The sequence below is a fragment of the Humulus lupulus genome, chromosome 7 (assembly GCF_963169125.1).
Source record: "Humulus lupulus chromosome 7, drHumLupu1.1, whole genome shotgun sequence".
Lineage (NCBI taxonomy): Eukaryota > Viridiplantae > Streptophyta > Magnoliopsida > Rosales > Cannabaceae > Humulus > Humulus lupulus.
In genome coordinates, this window is record NC_084799.1 from 143652272 (window position 1) to 143653417 (window position 1146).

Here is a 1146-nt window from a genome sequence, read left to right on the forward strand (position 1 = left end):
ATGAGAGGAGATTTCTATGGATTTTGTGACAAGGTTACCTAGGACCACAAAATAGGATGATGCAATTTGGGTAATCGTGGATGGGTATACCAAGTTGGCTCACTTCCTATCGGTGCACATGACTTATTCTATGGATTAGTTCGCTGAGTTGTATGTGAATGAGATAGTACGACTACATGGGACACTGTACTCTATTGTGTGTGATCGTGATGCTCAGTTTACATCATCATTCTGGGAGTGCTTGCCGAGAGCAATGGGAACTCAGTTGAAGTTCAGTACAGCTTATCACTCAGAAACGGATGGTCAGACTGAGAGAAAGAAGATATGCTCAGAGCATGTGTCATTGACTTTCAAGGATCCTGGAGTAAGTACTTGCAACTGATTGAGTTTTCATAAAACAACAGCTACCAATCTATCATCGGGGTAGCACCATATGAAATGTTGATGGAATAAAGTGTAGGTACCCACTTATGCAAACCTAAAGCGCAGGCATGTTGAGCTTGAAGTTGGTGATCATTTATTTCTGCGTGTGACTCCAAGGAAAGGAATCTCGGTGAAGAGGTTTGGCAAGAAGGGAAAGCTAAGTCCCAGATATGTTGGAACTTTTGAGATTTTGGATAGAGTGGGAAATGTGGCTTACAGGGTAGCTTTACCACCATCATTTTCTGAGGTGCACAATGTATTTCATGTGTCACAACTTAAAAAATATGTGTCCGACCCATCACATGTGATGAGCTACGAGACCTTGGGTTTGCAGGAGGACTTGTCATTTGATGAGCGTCTAGTGAAAATACTCGATCGAAAGGACAAACTCCTAAGGAATAAGACCATTTCCTTCGTAAAGGTATTGTGGAGGAACAATGGTGTTGAGGAAGCAACTTGGGAATTTGAGTCTGATATGCTGCAACAATATTCCAAGTTGTTTGAGTAAAATTTCGGGACGAAATTTCTTTTCAGAGGGGGATAATTGTAATATCCATTTTCTTAGAAGGGAAATTTCGTAATTTTTCCACTATGTGCATCTTGGTCTTTTTTTTTTTCGTTTCCTTTGATGGAATATTGGATATGTATGATTTCCAATGACAATAAAATTCATGGTTTTTGATGTTTGAGTTTTTGTGGAATCGCGACATGAGAATAATGTCA

At 39.9% G+C, this 1146-nt stretch overlaps 1 protein-coding gene across 1 annotated transcript; it reads left to right on the top strand.

Moving 5' to 3' along the window:
* The first annotated feature begins 253 nt into the window (after positions 1-253).
* On the top strand, positions 254-931 carry LOC133792252 (uncharacterized). The gene is made up of 2 exons (XM_062230160.1): positions 254-364; positions 461-931. The coding sequence occupies exons 1-2, from the start codon at positions 254-256 to the stop codon at positions 929-931; spliced, it is 582 nt and encodes a 193-aa protein (XP_062086144.1).
* Positions 932-1146: the final 215 nt, after the last annotated feature.